At 52.7% G+C, this 15,241-nt stretch overlaps 1 protein-coding gene and 1 long non-coding RNA gene across 2 annotated transcripts; one reads left to right on the top strand and one right to left on the bottom strand.

Moving 5' to 3' along the window:
- Positions 1-3,133: 3,133 nt before the first annotated feature.
- On the top strand, positions 3,134-7,162 carry HOXC12 (homeobox C12). Its single transcript, XM_003939246.4, has 2 exons — positions 3,134-3,764; positions 4,545-7,162. The coding sequence occupies exons 1-2, from the start codon at positions 3,161-3,163 to the stop codon at positions 4,781-4,783; spliced, it is 843 nt and encodes a 280-aa protein (XP_003939295.1). The 5' UTR covers positions 3,134-3,160; the 3' UTR covers positions 4,784-7,162.
- Positions 7,163-11,510: 4,348 nt separating this feature from the next.
- On the bottom strand, positions 11,511-14,927 carry LOC141585000 (uncharacterized). Its single transcript, XR_012518280.1, has 3 exons — positions 14,862-14,927; positions 14,540-14,685; positions 11,511-12,706 (listed from the first exon to the last, which is right to left on the bottom strand). It is a non-coding gene; the product is annotated as an uncharacterized LOC141585000 (long non-coding RNA).
- Between the last annotated feature and the right edge of the window lie 314 nt (positions 14,928-15,241).

Consider the following 15,241-nt stretch of genomic DNA (forward strand, 5'->3'; position numbering starts at 1 on the left):
TGCCTCGGCCCGACCACCTATAGTTTTGTGTGTGGTCAGCGAAGTGCCGGCGGGTTAAGCCCGGCTATACACGGCTGCCCAACGCCTTGGGCTGCGAGTTCCTCCCAGTCTTCTAACCTAGCCCCAGCCTGCTCCCGGCGAGCAGTTCTCGCTGAGACTGGGTTTAGATTTGAAGCGTTTCACCCGAGCCTCCCGCCGGCCCCGGGGACCCAGGTTGGGAGCGGCGTTTTTGTCCGAGCCCGGTTAAAAAACGGGGGACTGAGCTGCGTGTGTCGCGGGGTTTCTCAACCGCAAACAGAGCCTCGGCGGTGCACCGGAAGGCTGGACGCTTAGATTGCTTGAGTCCTTGCCAGGGTCCTGAAAACCCCTAGGTTTACAGTGGGTCTCGGGGAGCAGGACACTGCGGATGCGAATTTTGCTAGTGGTTGTCGGCAGCTCTCCCTGAGAGGAATCAAGGTCAGCTGCACGGAAGGAAGAGGGGTTTGTGCGTGCCTCTTTGAATCCAAACCTGGGGAAAATGGCCCGCTTTGGTGGGGCTAAATCAGGCTAGGAGAAATGCGTGTCTGGAAGAAGGAAGTCTTCAACCAATCTTCATTTCTCCTGCGTTGCATCCGCCGCCCTGTGGCCGCTGCTCCTCGAGCTCAGCGGCCTGGCCCTGGAGGGCAGCGAGCAGAGCTCCAGGCCTGGGATTTGCCTGCTGGGGTGGAGGGAATGGGGAGAGGCTGAGACCTTCCTCCTGGGGTCCCCCTTCTAGGAGATTGGAGTTATCTGGAAAGGGAAAAGAGAATAGGGAGAATACTCTACCCCACAAAGGCTAGTGATTATTTGGCATAGCCCAGCTCGGCATCCCTCACACCAACAATAGCGTCTGAGCACAGAGGCCTGGAGAGCCTGGGCAGAAACCTCGCTGCCGGCACAGTATTCTGATTGAAATCAGCAGCAATATTAAAGTCACACCCTGTTTATTTTTATCACCCAAAATAACCACCAAATAAAATGTTTTTAAAAAACTAAAATTTCAGTGGCACTCGTCAATGCAGCTTGAAAAGGGAAAATAAGATGTTAGAGATGCTGTGACATGGAATTTACAGCGGAGGAGCGCTTCTCTCCGCAGCCTCGCAGCCCCTTGTCAATTAGGCACAAAAAGGCCAATACAGGCTGAATCTCCTGCTCATTCCTTGGCGCCACCGGCTCTAACTGAAGGTGACCGCTTCGGATTTGCAGCCCACCGCTTGCCCTGGGTACCAGCCTAACGCGGGGCTGGCTCCTGGGGGCAGGAGGGGCCGGGCCAGGCCGGGCAGCTAGGAGAGCAGGGGCGGGGAATGGGAACCGGCCAAGCAGGGCGAGGGGCAGGCGCCGAGTTGCGAGCTTCGTACTGCTTCGGGCAGGGCGGCGCCCGCGGGGACACATTTCTGTCGGAGTGAGCAGCTACGTTTGGGATAAGAAATGCCCGGGGAGCGGTGGAATTCAAAGAATCTGCGTTTCTCTTTGCCGCGTCCTGCAGAGGAGAGAGGGGAGGGAGAGAAAAAAAGAGAATATTCTCTGCTTCGGTCTGCTTGGTAGCTTAGGCTTATTCTCAAGCTTTCTCTGATATTTAACTTTCACCTAAATGAGTTTCTTTCGCGTTCTTTCTGGCTCTCTGTCTCCAATTTTCTTTCAATCTTCTGGTATTTTCTCGTATTTAGACGTTCACCGAACTATTTATCCAACCCTGTATTACTTAAGGCGTGCATTGGTTAGAAGCTCGAAATTATCACATGGAAATTCGAGTGTTTTCTCTATTAGACCCCAAAAGGATACAACTGGTTTTGGGGAGTTTTATTTTGCCTTCCTTTTTAATCCGCTTGGCTGTGTTCTGTGGACCTAGTTGAGATCTGACTGTGGTTTTGCAGATGTTGGTTATCTCACCAATGGCCAGCGTTGGCTGCTGGCCTTCTCTGGAGGGAGCTTCTGAGTTTGCACCATAAATATAATTTCACCCCCCAGTAAGATAATTCTTCAAAGATTTTTTCCCTTGAAGAATTATCCCTCAGGAGGCAACCTACTGCTGGCGTCTGCACTGCTATCTGATGCTCCCGGGGCAGGCTGGGCGGGTTATGGGGTGCGGGTGTCTCCTGCGCAGTGAGAATTAGGCTCCTCTCAGGCCAGTCAAGCCCTATTAGGGGTCCAAAGCTTCCAGCTGCAAAGACTGCAGGAGGCCCCCAGAAGCTCCTCAGTGTCCCGGAAATGACAGCGGAAGAGTAGTTCGAGCCACCAGATTTTCAGGAGCAGGCAAGACAGGTCCATGTGGAGCTAGGCACCTCCTTTTGCTGCATTCTCTGCCTCCCTTCTGCATCTTTCCTCTAACCGGGAGTCGAGGTGTGAGGCTGGATGGCTCCCGGCTCCGGCGGAAAGCCCGGCATTATCAATTATCCTTGAGTATTTCTTGGAGAAGAGGACTCCAAATGTCTCTCCAAATTCCTGAGGATAAAGAGCTGATAAAGAAGCGTGTGGCAGCAGCTGGGGCTAGGAGAGATAACGGCAGGGAAACCTGTCCTTACCCCCACTTCGCCTCTACTGTAAATAAACCCCGAGCCAAAGGGCTCATCCGTCTCCTTAAACAGCCAGTAAACTTTATATGACACAATATCTAATAGTAATTTATTGGGGAGATATTGTAAATTCCAACGGTTTTAGTTAATAAAGAAGCTAATTAAAGAGGGACGGGCTGTGCCTGGCCAGCTGTTGGCGATAAGATAATACTGGGGGGGGGGGTGGGGGGTGGGGAATGCAGGTTATAGGGGTGTATATATGCGGGCATTTTTTGGTGTGTTTTTTTCCTTTTGCCCCGTGTTGGGCAATTGCTTTACTCTCTGCGTTAGGTTATATATATATATATATATATATATATATATATATATATATATGTATTTTAAATCAGAATTCGGCAAATAAACTTGCCCCCGCCATTTGTTTCCCCCGCCCCAGGATTGGGGAAGGGGGAAGTTGGAGTTGGTGCGGGATGGTGGCGGGGGCGTGGGGGGGAGTCGGTAGTCCCCACCCCTCCCCCTGGCGGCGGCGCCCACGTGAGCGGGGCGGCCAATGGGTGGCCGGTGCAGGTTTAACTATGTTTAATGTCAGATAGCAATAAAGTAGAAGCTGCCGGTCGGGCCCCGCGGAAATGGGCGAGCATAATCTCCTGAATCCCGGGTTTGTGGGGCCGCTGGTAAACATCCACACGGGAGACACCTTCTACTTCCCCAACTTCCGCGCGTCCGGGGCGCAGCTTCCCGGGCTGCCTTCGCTGTCCTACCCACGCCGCGACAACGTGTGCTCCCTGCCCTGGCCGTCCGCGGAGCCGTGCAATGGCTACCCGCAGCCCTACCTCGGCAGCCCAGTGTCTCTCAACCCTCCCTTCGGCCGCACGTGCGAGCTGGCGCGCGTGGAGGACAGCAAGGGTTACTACCGGGAGCCGTGCGCCGAGGGTGGCGGCGGGGGCCTGAAGCGTGAGGAGCGCGGGCGCGACCCAGGAGCCGGGCCCGGGGCAGCGCTGCTCCCGCTGGAGCCGTCGGGGCCGCCTGCGCTCGGCTTCAAGTACGACTACACGGCCGGCGGCGGCGGTGGGGACGGCGGCGCGGGACCTCCGCACGACCCGCCCTCCTGCCAGTCGCTGGAATCCGACTCCAGTTCGTCCCTTCTCAACGAGGGCAACAAGGGCGCCGGCGCGGGCGACCCTGGCAGCTTGGTATCGCCGTTGAACCCCGGCGGCGGGCTCTCGGCCAGCGGTAAGGACCCCGGCCACTCGCGCGGCGGACTCAAACCAGACATCTTACCAGGGCGGGCAGAGCAGGACTGAGTTAGGGCCGCCTGGGGTCACAGAATGTGTGGTGAGGAAGAGCTTCTTTTAAAATGAAGTGCGGGTGGGGGGAGCCTATAAACATGTAAATAGCCCCATAAAGGAACTAGAGAAATTTCCTTTTTCGTCCGCTTGCGGCGGGAGGCAGCGGGGAATCGGGAGTTGGGGGATCCTGACCAGGACTCCCCAGGCCTGGGGGTGAGAAGGTGGGGACTGAGAGCCCGGCCCTAGTTCTCCCAGGCGCCTGTCCCTCCACCTTCCCACAGGCCCCCATTACCTACATTTCAAAAGAAATGCCAGTGGACACGTTTACTCTTTGCCACTCGTCCATGTCTGTTCTGACTGATCCGAGATGCAGTCCTGAAGGACGTGAGAGGAAGGGACCAGGAAATAGGGAAGAAGAAAATTGGAAAGAGATCTGGGGAGAAAGGAGGGGACACGGACATAGAAGGCTCTGAATTCTGCAGCAGGAGGTAGGGTTGAGGAGGTAAAGGCAAGGAACGAAAGGAAAAAAAAGAGTAATGAAGTGGGTGGGGATGGGGTCTGGGTAGGAAAGGCTATTCAGATGACTGGCGGCAAGGAGAAGGGAGAGGAAGAGCCTGGAGTCCAGGCGTGAGGCCCAGGTGAAAGGGTCTGGGGAAGGGCCTAGGGCACTGGACTGGTCACCCTTTGATCCTCTGGCCAACCCCTGCCATTCATCTCCACCCAGGCGCGCCCTGGTACCCGATCCACAGCCGCTCTCGGAAGAAGCGCAAGCCCTATTCGAAGTTGCAACTGGCAGAGCTGGAGGGAGAGTTTCTGGTCAACGAGTTCATCACACGCCAGCGCCGGAGGGAACTCTCAGACCGCTTGAATCTTAGTGACCAGCAGGTCAAGATCTGGTTTCAGAACCGGAGAATGAAAAAGAAAAGACTTCTGTTGAGGGAGCAAGCTCTCTCCTTCTTTTAAGGGGCAGGACATGAGCGCCAGCCCCAGACTGAGCCTGTCCCTGGCAGAGAGCAAAAGAGGGGGCCGCCTAGAACACAGTCCCCGCTTAGAACACCAGGCGTCTGTGGCAGGCCCTCTTTGGACATCCTCTTGTCTGTTTTGTTCGTGGTTCCCTCCCATACACCCCCAAAAGACCCTGCCAGGTCCCAGAGAGAAGGGAAGAAACCTAGCCAGGGAGAGCAGAAGCCCGCAGCTGCCCGAGGGTGGCAGGGAGAGGAAGGCTGAGGTGGTCCAGGCTAGTTTATCTGAGGTGGAGCTGGGGCGCTGCGCCTCCGCGGAGGATCTGGAGAAGCCTCAGCCCAGATGTCCCCTTCCTCTACTTCCCTTCCGTGGTCTTAAGTCTCTTTGCCTGCAGGAGCAGAGAGCAGGGCCAGTGGAACCAAGGCGCCCTGAACTTGGTGGGATTAGAAGAGGCTGGGAGGAGAGAGGAAGGGTGGAGGGTCAGGGGAGAGAGCTGAGGGGGTCAGATGGCTCTGGCAGGACTGGAGGAAGTGGGGAACCAAGGAGGAAGGGTGGTTTGTGAGAAAATGATCAGCAAGACCCAGAGTTCGCTTGGGTCTGGGTCCCCCAGGACATCCAGTGGGCCAAAGCTTGGGCGTTTGGCTGGCTGGGCTGTGGATAAGGACCGCCAGTCTCATGTTCCCTCTAGGACGGGTGGCCAGAACAGTCTCCTGGTCCCCAGCCCTCTCCCGAGTCCCCTGCCTGCCCCAGGCGAATGTCCATTCACAGATGTGCTACCATCCACTCTTCCGCCGCCTAGGCAGCTGTGGGCCTGGTGCAGCAAGCAGGGACCTGAGAGGCCAGCCGACACAGCCTCAGGTTTGGTAGCCACCCCAGAGATCCCCACCTGGCTCTCCAGAAAGAAAGTCTAAGAGGCTATAGATGGGGCTACGGAGCACCACACTGATTGGCCGGGAGAGTTTCTGGCAGCCACAGCTGAGGCCTCTGATTCTCCCTTCCCCGCTGGCACTGGCGTTCATGGTCACGGCCGGCCAGAGGCTGGACCAGCGTAATTTACGAGGCAGGAGGAGAATTCGCCCTTAAAGGGGCTACCAGCCATTGAGGCCCCACTCAGCCCCAGTTTCCCAGGCTGGTGACAATGAAGGAGGGGGGGTGCTGCAGCCCCCCCACCAAACTCCCTTCTCTCTTTTCCCTGCCCGCCCCCCAACATTGCCTTTTGTCTCCAGACCGGCTGCCTCCGCCTACCGTCCAGCACAAGGACCAGAGCAGAGGGAGGGGCACAGTCCTAGAACCCACTGGAGGTCTAAGAATGGCTTCTCTGAGCGCGAAGGCCTTTCATCCAGACTTCTTCAGACCCCAGCCCCAGCCCAGTAGACCGTGGGCTGACTTTGGAGAGAAGCAGTGAGAGAACCCATCAACCTTTCTGCACTTCATTTTTATCCTTCTCCCCAAGAGTCCTACAACCTCCCATCTGCTGTCCCGCCCTTTCCAGGAGCAAGAAGGGTGAGAAGCAGGGCACCGATGGGAGTTAACTGCAGCCTGGACAGTGTGAACCTGGTCTGCTGACTTGGAGTGTTTCCCTCAAGGGGAGTCTCCTCTAACAAGCTCTCCAAAGGCCATCCACAGAGCTCTTTACCTTCCCACCAGCGCACAGCTTCAAGTTTCTGTCCAGGCAGAGGCACAGGCAAACACATACACACAGCTGGACACAGCACAGCACTGGGCCCACCCCAGTCTCCCTAGGGCACTTGCAGGCAGGGAAGTGTCTCTAGTCCCCACAGAGCCCAGCAGAGTGGAGATACAATCATATGCCTCCATCCCCACTGGGTATCTGACACCTGACACTTCCCCATCCACACAAACTTGTTGCACCCATGTACAAGTTCTCCCAAATTACCACCATTCCAGCTGTCTGCAGTCTCCTGTGGGCTTGTCCTGGGCGTGAAGCACTCCCCACCTTGCCTAGTCACCCACTGTGCCCGCTTTATGCAGCCCTTCCTATGATCTCTGGGCTCTAGGGTGCTGGATTTGAGCTCCACCACTCCTTAACTAACCTGATTTCCAGCCTAATAGAGAAGAGAGACCAGAACACTCCAAAAGGAGTGAGGGGACAAAGATATGCAATATTCTCTTTCCATTTGCTTTAAACTTGACTTCTGTGAGCTTCTCTGTCAATCTGTGTCTTGTTCTCTGTGTCTGTCGCTGGTACCTAGTGTAGTCCCCGTGGATAGTCACCCTTCCCCTACCTGCCTCCCCAGCTCTCTGTAGTGTACCCTCCTATTCAAACGTCTGTCTTTAGCACGTTTTCCCTTTATATAGTCCTTGTACAGAGTTGCTTCATCATATTAATATTGATAATAATAATAATTAAAACATGAATTATGATTGTGATTTTTTGAAAACAATAATTCTACCCCAAAAGAATGGGAGTCCCAGCCTCCTAGCTGTTCTCCACTTTTTTTCTCCAGCTCAGGTGAATAAGAAAAATAATAAATGTATAATAATAATAAAGGAAGAGTGGTTGCAGGGGCAACAGAAATATACAAGCAACCAAGATCTGTTGATGAGCTACCATCTGCAGGAAAAAGCAATTATAGCAGAGAGAAAATTGGGGGGTGGTAGACTTGGGAGAGGAGAGGGAGATTTGAGGAGTCATGGGACCATAAAAATAACGTGGGCAGACTGAACGAGGTTGAAACCAGCTTCAGAATAGGAGGTCTGTGCTGCAGGAACTTGACAAATAGAAGCTGGGAGAGGGGCACTGGTGATCTGTACTGGGATACTGGGGCAGTAAGAGTAACCAGTAATCCAGGGGCTGAGATGGAGCAGGGTTGGTGGGCTTAGAGCTTCAACCCTGTGATCTTAATCCTGTGGCTTCACTCCGAGATGATACTTGTGCGTTGCAAGATGTTTAGAGGGGGTTAAAGACCCCTTGGAACTGGCAAAATAGGCTACACCTTTTGAAGCCAGCGACCCCCTCCGGGCCAAGCCAGAGGTAAGCTCAGGCTCAGGCCAGTGGTAGAATCCAGATGTGCCCATGAGCCCTCTGCACATCCAACTACCCCTTCCTTCTGTAAGAAATGCCCTCTCTCTTTCTCTCCCTTTTGCCTCTTCCCTCCCCTCTCCCCAGTTACCTTTTCTCTCTGTTTGACTCCCTTCAACGGAGTCTCCTCCAAATTCCCCTTCCACCCTCAGGAATACTAGGGGCCCCCACTAAGTCCAGCCTCTGAACCACACCTCCCGCCCTGAAATCTTCCTTTCTCTCTTTCCCTCCCTTTCTTTATTCCTATAATTAGAGAAGCTAGCAAATTTAGATCAAATACCATTTTTTAAAACCCTAGTCCCCAGCTGCTTTCTGAAGCTGAGGGCTATGGACAGGAAGGAGACCCAAAGTCTTAGGGTGCTTGTATAAATGCCCCACAGAGTGCAGCACAGATCGAAGACGGGCAGCTTGGGCAGCCATGGGCTGGGGGAGGGGCTTAGTGGTTGAGCCTGGGTCTGAATAAAGGAGGGTAGGAGGAGTCTGAGTTCCAGGGAACCCAGGCAAAAGACTATCTGATTCTCATGACGTGTCTCCACAGGAAGGGTCAACAATAGGGACAACTCTGGGAAAAAAAAAAAAAAGAGGGATTTAGGAAGTCCGAAAATAACTGGCCTTTAAATTTACTCCCAGAGACTCTCTCAATTTGAGAGAGAAGACACCTAGTTAGGTGGTGTCTCTGCAGATCCAAAGACTCAACGCAAACACTGGGGATGTTGCCAGAGAAGGAAAGACACTAGCCTCCTCCTTATGACTGAAAAACAAATCGCTGGATCTCCCGGCCAAAGAGGAGGTCATGACTGGAACCGCGATCCAAATACTTAGGGCGCAGCTGAGCTCTGGATCTGGGTGAGGATTTCCTCTATGTTGCAACTATTTGTCCAGTTTAAGCCCCTAAACTACAATCGACTCTACTCACTTTAAAACAAAGCACTCCGTGTCTCTAGCCGGGTTTTGAGGAGCAAGAAAAGGTAGGAAATAATCCGGATAATTTAGGTAGACAACAATTCTGCTGTTGTGTGTGTACAATCTTATACCGCCGAATGAGTTCTGTATTTTGACCTGGTTATTCTCACAGTTATTCTGCTCCACTCTGACGTGCACAGATGAAACTGGTGGGTATTTAAAGCCACTAAGTCGCTATCGAGCGGGCAGGAGATGGGTCTGGCAGTCTGGGTTCTGTGGATGCTAATGCAGCCGGAAATCCGGCGCGATCGATGGCTCAGACCCAGAGCGGAGCAGGGACCGCTGGCCCCGATCCGCGAACAAAGCAAACCCCGGGGACTTGGGGTTCCGGCCAGGCAGGAGCCCCTACCCATCCTCCCAGCTATATCCAGGAAAGCAGGAGAGATTTTTTCGGCCCCAGGCCGCGCGGGAAACGCACACTGGAGCCGCTAATCCTCTCCGCACGGCACCTGGAGGCGCGGAAAGTTCCGGTGCAATTCAGAGGGAGGTGGAAGGCAGGCCCGATCCCACAGCGCGCCTATGCCGAGCCTTCGGTCCGAGCGGCCGCCTTTCTGCGTGTGCCTTGGTGGAGACGGCGCTGCCGGTTTAGCGCGGAGAGGCCGTGGCCCGCTCCCGCCGCTGCAGGACTCCCCAGCTTCGCCCTCCGCTCCGCGCTGCAGCCCTGCGCGGTGCTCGCCGTTGCCACTTTAGGAGAGGCCCCGAAACAAAGACGCGCCGGCCACTGGTGGACGACGCGGGCGCCTGGGCCACTCCCTGACTTGAGCCTGGAGTCCACAGCACCCCAGCCCTGTAGCGAGGGCTGTGAGACTTTGGTCCAATTTCCCGGCCGTCGCGGTCTCGGCTGCGGTCATCTCCAGGGTCCAGGGAGAGGCAACCCTGCGCGCCCGCAGCCCCGGCTGACCCAAGCAGCTGCCGAGCCCGACAGCGGCGGCAGCGCTGGTCTCCTCCCGAGGGCTGCTGGGCCCCTGCGAAGGACGAGATGACCCCTGCTGGCCGGAGCTGTGGAGGCTGCCTCGCCGAGATCCAGACTCGTCCAGTGGCTTCTCCCTGAGCACCCTGGGCCTGGGGAGGGGACACCCTGTGAGTGTAATAGACCTCCAAGAGCCGCCGGAGTCTGAGGCACTGCCCGGGTTGCGGGGATCAGACCTTTCTCCTAAGCGCCTTCCCTCTGCTGGGCACGCGGTGTCCCCACGGCTGCGGCGGCGGCCTGCCCTCCTGCCTGGCTTCTCATCGCTAGAGGCTCTGCCCTGGAGGCTCCTAAGACCTGTGCCGCCCGCTGGAGCCTCGCATAGGAGCCAAGAAACTGGGCCTCAGCAAGACCAAACACAGCTGGACCTTTAGCCAATCTAAGCCAGCCCGTTGCGAGCAGGTGATTTCTCCTCTTCCAGCCAGAGCCGCTTAGGAGGCAAGTCTTCACTTTGTCAGTTTACCTGGCCCAGAGTGGAGAGGTTCCTTCAAAGACAGGACTGTGAGGATGGAACCCACCAGCAGCCCTTGCTTGGGAAGCTCTCTGTGAAAGGTGCATAGTCCACATGCAGAGCATGGAAACGATTTTCTATAAAGCACACACTTGGTCATGGTGCTGCTAATAAATTGAAACACAGTCTAAAATGCACAGATATTTATATTACAGGTACACTCTAGGCATAGAAAATATTTTCTTTATAAAATATACACACAGAGGCATTTTTATCTACTGTATGTGAAAGCAACCTACTGGGAAATGATTACATACAGCACGTATATTCACCACATGTAAAACTTTATTGACACATATAACCACTACACACACACACCCTACACAAGGAATGTGCAGTCCTGAGTCTATTTAGCTACATGTGAGTATATACTCCATAAGGCATATAAAACCGATAGATAGAAAATGCACCTAGATATTAATATGTCTACATTTTAAAACTTCATGGGAAATAGATTATTACATATACACAAAGGGCATATCTACCCAATGTAAGGAAAATACATTCTGCGTTATGTTTATAAATATGCTGTATGTGTACTAAATACATTGAAAATGCATTCCTCTGGGTTTGTGAACTGTTTAAGACACATTTCTCTAGCAATCTTACTAGCAGGAAGAAGTTCGGGCATTGGCAATGGTAATCTCCATCTGCTGGGCCTTTTTTTTCTGTTCTTCTGTACTTCCATTATTTCTGTCTTTTAAATCCCCCTTCTATGTCTACATGCATTACTTATATAAGTGTTCTCCTATGTCTATTTCTCTGTTGCAACTTTTGTCCCAAGCTGGAGTCTATATTTAGAGTGCAAAGTCCCATTTGCAGCAGGGTCCAACTGCATAATCATGCCTGTATGGAATAAGCATTATATAATTAGATTACCCATGTGTCTCAAGATGCGTTCTTCTAGACCTAATATAAGTATATTATAGTTTGTCTGCACTGCCTGTTAGAAAAAGGGGTGCCACCGTGGCTTGGCAAGGCATGTAACAGGCAGATGGATTCCTGAGTGGGTGCTGAGCCTTCAAGGGCTTCCAAAGTCTAAGGCTGGCTTCATTTTTATTTTTTATTTATTTTATTTTTCATTGTTTTCTGAGACTGAGTCTCACTCTGTCACCAGGCTGGGGTGCCGTAGCGCAATCTCAGCTCACAACAACCTTTGCCTCCCAGGTTCTAGCTATTCTTCCTCAGCCTCCCCGGTAGCTGGGACTATAGGTGCGCACCACACCCAGCTAATTTTTGTATTTTTAGTTTTTGTATTTTTAGTAGAGATGGGGCTTCACCATGTTGGCCAGGATGGTCTCGATCTCTTGACCTCATGATCTGCCCCCTCGACCTCCAGAAGTGCTGGTATTACAGGCGTGAGGCACCGCACCCTGCCTGGTTTCATTTTTAAAAAATTATTTTTGAATCTTGAGTCTAGGAAGCAGCATGAAGCAAAGGCTGGATCTCTGCTTCTATGTCCCTCTCACATCCCAGATGGAGCAGCTCAAGTCCCCCGCGTCCAGCTGGGACAGAGAGGTTTCTGGGTTACCCAGCCCCTTAGCTTCCTTGTAATTCTTAAACTGGGCTGGGTCTACACAAGTAGCAGAGAAGGCTTTCCTATAACCCAAGCTTTTTTCCAACAAAACACACTCCCAACCCCTTTGGGGAAGCATTTTCTGGCACTGAACGGACTGTTTTGGCCCCCTAAAATTAGTCCCATTTGGGTCTTTCCTTCGCAACTAAAAATCCGGAACCCTCTGACACATGCCTATGGAAAAATTCTGAGAGACAGTGCACTCACGCCCAACAGAGATATTGTTTATGAGTCCTTGGGTTCGGTGTAGACGCCGCCATATTTTACAGTCCAAAGGAATCAATTAATTAGCGCCTCCCAGTCCCCCCGCCGGCTGGCCCCGCTGCTCAACTGAGCGGGCGCGGCTGAGATAGATGTGCGTGGCCAGCTCGCTGGTCTTGTTAACAAGCCTCGTCATAAAGATGGAGATGATAAGAAGACCAAGGAAGCCCGGGTGGCCGCGAGGGGGGGCTTCGTGGGCCCTGCCTGGCGTATGGGGCAGCGGCTGACCGGGGCCGGGTGCGGGTGCTGTCCCGGCACCGGCTCAGGTTTTTCCAGCTTTCCCTCCTTCTGCGCGTTCATGTGGTGAGCCAGGACCCGGATAATTCCCTCTGCATTCCCGTTCCCGAGATTTTCCCTTTTTCTCATAGAACACCAAATCAGATTTTTTTTAAAAAATAAAAATACATAAACCTCTGTCTGTGAGTGCCTGTGTTGCCCTCTGCCACGTCTGTTTTCGGAACTGCCGCCTTGCTCCCTTGCCTGCATTTCTCTGCGTGGTTCACTTTCACCTCCGTCTGGCGCTCTCTTCCCTCCTCTGGCTCTCTCTCTAGCTTCGCGGTTGCTTTCTCTACCATGTCGGCGCTGGCTCAGGCCCCAACGAGCTTGTAAAAAAAATACAAATACCCCCTGGTTATCTCTTGCCAAAGTGAACACCCCCAGATAAGCCAGACCCAATGAAAATAAAATTAAAACACACACACACACGCACACACACACACACAACCTTGGGTGTAATTGCTGGTTTGGGTTGCAGCACTTAATTCTGTTTATTCTCGTCTATATGCATACTTAACGGAGAGATATTGATATTAAAGGGCAGGGGGGAATTAATTTTACTTTTATAGTCATCTATTAAGAGCAGAAGATGATCTGAATCTCCTTTAAAGGGACTCAAAAAAGGGGGATGGGGAAGCGAAAGAAAGGGAGGGGGAAGGGAGAAATATGACTGAAGGCGAACAAAGATCTTTGCCTGAAGAAACAATGTAACACTAGACAGAACTATAAAGTCTGGGAATGTAAGAACGCAGGACTCTCTCAGCTTCCCCCATTTGGAATTCTGTCCCCTGCACTTCCTGCTGAAATCCTGACCCTGACTACACAGTGGTATTCCAGGAAGAATTCATGCAATTATTTGGATAATTGTAGGGGGAGAGAGAGAAAGCATTTCTCTTTTATTGTCTGACCCTCTCTGGTGTCTGTGCAGAGGAGGAGGGGCCAGGGGTATATGGGATGGAGAAGAAAAGGAGATGGTAGGGTCTCCCAGTATCACCCTAAACCCTACAACATGGCTACTCCTAAATCCAGCAGGCCCTAGGCAGTAGCTTATAGATTTTGGAACATACTTAAGAACACACAAGAGATCGCATTTGAATGCCCCGATCCAGTTTCATTTTCCAGGATATTTGCTTGGCTTTACTTTGTCGGCATAGACCTGCCTCCCCTAGTATTATAATCATTACAAGTAAGGGGATAATAGATAATTACAGAGGTGTCAATAATATTATTTTATAGCCACACAAGATATGATTAGAGTTAATGTCGGAGGCTCTGCTGGAGCCTGGGAGGCAGCAGGAGACAAGGTAGAGGGGCCCTCATAGTCTTTCTCTATCCTATTTTTACATGTGTGTGAATCTCTATAAATCCCTAATTCTCTAAATCTCCTCTCCAGATGTCTTAAGGGAAAGCTCTAGGATTTTAGGGATTGAAAGCCAGAGAAGGGTGAGCCACAATTTGGTATTTAAACTCCACTCTCCTCCCCATGGTTTCAGGGGCTGTGGATCTGAGAGCAAAGCCTCAGGCTGTGGGGCTCTCAGTTCAAGCCCACTAGGGTCACAGAGACTTTGCAGGTGGGGCCAATGAGAGGAAGACAGGGTCTTACCATCCCCAAGTGGGTCCGGGGCTCACAGTGAAACCCCTTTTGATCCCCTTTTGGCCTTCCCCGTCTCCCCCAGGAAAACCTGGGTTGGGCAAAAGCCAAGCTGGGGCTCTGAAGGTCAGTTCAGAGTGGGGATGAAGGAAGGGCTAAAAATATTTTTGTCGTTGTTGTTTCTGGGATTTGAGACCAGAAGAGACCAGAAGGTTGTGGAAGACAGAGAAAGATCAAGGAAGTGCCTGAGAGCAAGGCAGGAGAGACTCAGGGAAGCTATGAAACCGCCGGGCAAGGGTAAAAGGAATGAGTGAAAGAAAGGGAGCGGGAAAAAACATCAGGAGAAAAAGAAGAAAGAAAATGAAAAAGGAAAGACAGAAAAAAAGAGGAAGAAAAAGACGGAAGGAAATGAAAGTAAGAAAAAAGAGAGAGAAAGACTGAAAGAGAAAAAGAGGCGGGAGGGAGGCCGCAGCAAGGGTCTGCGGTTGCTCTCCGTCGCCCGGCCGCCTGCAGCAGTCTGGGTGGGCGGGGGCGCCATGACAAAGTGAAGGTCAAGTTAGCATCGTACCTTATAAGGAAGGCGCCGGTCCTCCATTTCAGCCTTTTCTCTGCCAGGACGCGGCGGTGGCATTTCTGGTCTTGTAAACATCGGGGGCTCTTTGGGGCCTTAAAAAAATAGACTCCCCCCTTCTTTCTTTACTGGGGGTGAACCGGCTGGGGAAAGCGGTGGACAGAGAAATCAACTAATGAAGACTCCGGGAAACTTTTCTCTCTTTTTCTCTCTCTGGCTCAGCTCCTCGCCAGCTGGGGACCCCTCCCTCCCTCCTTCCTCCCCCACTCTCCCCTCCCCCCCGCCTCTCTTTTTCTCAGTATCTCCCGGTCTTCCGTACCTCTCGCGGCTGTCTGTAACTCTGGGCTCCCTCTCTCCACTCCCTCCTCCCCTACTGCAGGCTTCTAAATCCGTTCCATTCCACTGCGAAGCGGAGCAGGACCTAAGAACCGGAGAGAAAATTAAACGTCATAAAGAAAAGTTCATTTACAGCTTAAATGTCTGAATGTTACGGTTTCCTTCAGAAAACAAGGCGGTACACTCGGTAAGGAGCAGAAGTGAGGCAGCAGGGTTGGGGAGGGCTGGTGCGGCAGGAGACTTGGTTTTATTTATTTCTCAGATCCAGAGGCGGAAAGAAAGGGGGAGAGGCAGGAAAGTGCGACAGAAGCGTTTTACCCGGGCAGCCAGCAAAGAAGGAGGCTGCAGTCGGTGGGATTGGAA

Source organism: Saimiri boliviensis, chromosome 7 (assembly GCF_048565385.1).
Source record: "Saimiri boliviensis isolate mSaiBol1 chromosome 7, mSaiBol1.pri, whole genome shotgun sequence".
In the NCBI taxonomy this organism is placed as follows: domain Eukaryota; kingdom Metazoa; phylum Chordata; class Mammalia; order Primates; family Cebidae; genus Saimiri; species Saimiri boliviensis.

What these genes read in the sequence shown, in the direction of transcription:
- HOXC12 (XM_003939246.4), top strand. Translation starts at nt 3,161, where the DNA reads ATGGGCGAGCATAATCTCCTGAATCCCGGGTTTGTGGGGCCGCTGGTA. An exon ending in CGGCGGGCTCTCGGCCAGCG is followed by an intron (nt 3,765 to 4,544) that starts GTAAGGACCCCG and finishes ATCTCCACCCAG; the next exon opens with GCGCGCCCTGGTACCCGATC.